This window comes from Limulus polyphemus, unplaced genomic scaffold (genome assembly GCF_000517525.1).
Source record: "Limulus polyphemus unplaced genomic scaffold, Limulus_polyphemus-2.1.2 Scaffold5619, whole genome shotgun sequence".
In the NCBI taxonomy this organism is placed as follows: Eukaryota; Metazoa; Arthropoda; class Merostomata; order Xiphosura; family Limulidae; genus Limulus; species Limulus polyphemus.
The window spans coordinates 6467-10165 of NW_013671229.1; the positions used below are offsets into that span (position 1 = coordinate 6467).

At 33.2% G+C, this 3699-nt stretch overlaps 1 protein-coding gene across 1 annotated transcript; it reads left to right on the forward strand.

Annotated features, from left to right (window-relative positions):
• The first annotated feature begins 530 nt into the window (after positions 1-530).
• On the forward strand, positions 531-3476 carry LOC106472795 (PI-PLC X domain-containing protein 3-like). The gene is made up of 3 exons (XM_022401340.1): positions 531-693; positions 1269-2129; positions 2765-3476. Exons 1-3 carry the CDS (start codon positions 531-533, stop codon positions 2797-2799), a joined length of 1059 nt encoding a protein of 352 aa, XP_022257048.1. The 3' UTR covers positions 2800-3476.
• Positions 3477-3699: the final 223 nt, after the last annotated feature.

Sequence of the window (3699 nt, forward strand, 5' to 3'; positions counted from 1 at the left end):
GGGTCACGTGACCCCCGCTGTCGTAACAATACATTACTTACGCCAATGTGTGGTGAATAAAGTGGTGTGAGAAGCAATTTGTGTTTTGGTGAGAAATTGGTTAAATGTAACTCCTGCAGAGAATAACAATCAAAATGATGGGAAGCTTCGAAAAATTAGGAACAAACCACGAATCAGGAAATATCTTATAGTTTATTTAAGCTTTCTTTTCGTTTCTGAAAATGCTTTATTGTTAATGTTTTGAAAGCTATTGAAATTTTACGAGCACAAGTAAGATATTCTAAATTTTTACATTTAAACAAAAAGGGGAAAAAGTTCTAAGATGATAAACAAAATGAAATTACCTTATTATTTTAATTTCAATTATGTCTTCCAGAAGATTGGCTTGATTGTTGTTAAACACAAAGCTTCTCAATGGGCCATCTGTACTCTGCTTAGTACAGTTATCGAAAACTGATTTTTACCGTCGTAAATTGGCAGACTTACAAGTGAGCCACTGGGGGGCGCACCAGAAGAAACCGAAACGTAAAATGGCGAACCGTGGAAACATTGAGGTGGTGGTTCCAGATGCGATAGTTGAAATACAGCAAATTAACTCCTTAAATCAAAGTCAGGTTATAGATTTAAAACAGTGGATGCAGAATTTACCACAAAGACTCCATAATGTTCCGCTCAATTGTATTTCTATTCCTGGTAAGTAGTTAATGCTGCCTACGTGAACTGACTAATAGTAATACGAATTACTGTAATAATAATGCTTTTTTTAAATAATAATAATTAAGTACAAGATGAGCATAAATATAAGGTGGTCAAACCGGGACATCGTTAGCGTCGCGAAATGCCAACTGAGTCTTAGGCCTAATACTGATAGTCTATTATTTAGCGTAAATGGCGTATCTAGGTGCTACAATGATAGCTGAAAAGTAGGTTACAACTTTTCTTTAAAAACTTGAACTTTCAGGCAAATATATAAAGCCATCTACCAAAAAATAAAATAAGTTAAAACCATGACATTTGTTACGTCCCCAAAGATCTCTGTAGGACAGAAGTGACCAAAGTGGGACGTATGGTCAGAAAGATTAAGTAATACATTCTTTAGTGTTAATGCTTTGAATGGAGCATGGAGGATATACTTTTTCTGACTTTCCTTTTGTGATCTTAGCATTATTTTATGTACAACAAAATATTCAATATTATATATATGTATTGAGTGTTTCTTTGTGTGATGACACACTTCACGCTAATTGTTTTATCTTGTTAATGTCCAGGATCTCATGACTCTGGAGCTTATTCAGTCAGTTCACTGAAAGATTATGCACCAGATGGGCGTTTTCTATTCAACTCTCGTGTGGGCCAACTTTTGGGTTCAGCAGCCAAAAAAGTAATGTGTGACTGGATGAGAACTCAAGACTTGAACTGTAAGGAACAGTTAGAAAATGGAATTCGATATTTTGATTTTAGAGTTGCAACAAAGCATGAAAGTTCTGATTTTTTTATTGTTCATGGATTGTATGGAGATTCCATGGGCACTATACTGGACAGCATCAAAGAGTTTCTTGATTTAAATTCGAAAGAGATAGTATTGCTTCATTTTCAGCATCTTTATGTTATATCGAATGATGACCATCACAGATTACTACAGCAGATTACAGACGTTTTTGGATCCAAAATTTGTCCTGTGGTACGTAAGGTAGAAGAGGTGACTTTATCGTGGATGTGGAGTCAACAATACCAAGTTTTAGTGTTTTATGTAAATGATATCGCCAATTATCACCCATTTCTCTGGACAAAAGAATTCATCACTAATCCTTGGCCAAAGGTTATAAAAGGTGATGAATTGATACAGTTTCTGACTGAACAGCATAAGCAGGAGAAACCCCTCAGAAAGTTTGTGGTCAGTCAGGGTGTCCTTACACCTTCAGCCTCTTTCATCATGAGACATCCACTTTCCAAATTCCGAGATCTTGCAGAGTGTGCTCACTTGGCTCTTCAGGAGTGGTTGAAAGGGAAACAAGATTTGAATATTGTCATTTCTGACTTTGTGGACATGAAAGATTGCTGGTTTCCACGCATGGTAGTAGGATTGAATTACAGTAGGTCTAATCATAGTGAAGAAGTAAATGGTAAAGGTAACTTGGTTACTAAATAATTTTATTTTGGACAGTTTGTGTTTAAAGTGTGGCACAATAACTTATTTTATGTTTCATATACAGTAAGTGTGTTACAGGTCACATTGATTGTTAATGAATAAAAAAGTCTTACTTAAAATACACATCTGTTTTGATAAGGTTATAATTCACAGTTAAGTTGAGATTCCAAAGGAAAAGTGTTGGTTTTCACTTAGCATTATCCACATATAACAAAGTATATGATTTAAAAAAATTTTTGGTATGCAATTGTTTATATGGAAAATTGATAGTCTCATTGGAATCAGAGATGACTTGGAATCAGTTATTGTTAAAATCATATTTTCCAGCTCTATCTTGTTACCTTGAGTCTTTATAATACACTGCATATGAAAAGCACATATCTGTTTATATTTTCAATATAAGAAATAGTTAGAGAAATTTCAATGTAAACTTATGAATAGATTTGAATTTCTTTACTCATGACATTGAACATCAAATTCAAAAATGTATCTGCTTAAGATGGAAAATAAGTTTCTGGTATTCAGGAAGTTGTTGACATTTTTCATTTAATTTATATTTGTATATGGAACTTGTAGTCTTAAATTTAATCTTGTGTGTGTGATTTTTTTTTTGAGGCCCAAGGCTGCTTTCAACCATTAGGGCACCTTAGATGCTAATACATCATCAATGATTATCATGCAGACTTACCTGATGACACCAATCTCCTCCCCAAGTGACCATCCCTAATTTAGCAGTGAAAGACTAGAGGGAGGGCAGCTAATCAACACCACCAACTCTTTTACCACTGAATTGTGGGATTGACTGTCACATTACAATGCCCCCACAGCCGAAAGGGTGAACACGTTCGCTGACAGGAATTCGAACCCACAACCTAACAACTAGGTTGTGCCAGGGCTGTATACAAGCTTAGATGTATTTATTTAGATGAAAATAATTATTGTTTGTGCACAAATGTAACGTTTTATAGTCAGATTGTATTGAGAAAAAAATAAGTTTTGACTATAAAAGTCTCTGATATAGAAGAGAATTTTACATAATATGTAGTACTCTAGAATATATAGCAAGCAAACACTAACTAGCTTTTATTAACTATACTAATTTTTAGTTACCTGCACTTATTTTTTAAAAGTCCAATTTAAATATCTTGTACAAACCAATTAAAACAAAATAACTACAGTGATCGAACTGAGTCTGAACAGTTTCACTTTTTAGGGTTCAGAAAAATGTTTTAAAATAACTAGTAATCTGATCTATTATATCAATGTACCTATTTATTTGATATTGTAATACAGAGTAAGAGTTTAGATATTTGTGTTTTAACCTGTTTCTTTACATATATTTATAACTCAGAAGTTTTTTTTAGTAAGTCAAATTTAAAGTATTTTGAAGGTAATTTTTTTATTTATGAAGAAAGAAAGAAACCACCCAAAGAAGTAATGCTTGTGTGGGAAATTGTAATTTTTTTGTTTCTTATTCTAGCTAATGTAATGGATGATTTACTTCTTCCAATTTTAGAACTTTATTTAATTATCAGACCTTCAAATCTCAG

Bases quoted from the DNA above. Each gene is read 5' to 3' on its own strand.
- LOC106472795 (XM_022401340.1), top strand. From the start codon at position 531: ATGGCGAACCGTGGAAACATTGAGGTGGTGGTTCCAGATGCGATAGTT. The intron at 694-1,268 runs GTAAGTAGTTAA...GTTAATGTCCAG, and splicing joins CAATTGTATTTCTATTCCTG to GATCTCATGACTCTGGAGCT. The intron at 2,130-2,764 runs GTAACTTGGTTA...TTTTTTTTTGAG, and splicing joins TGAAGAAGTAAATGGTAAAG to GCCCAAGGCTGCTTTCAACC.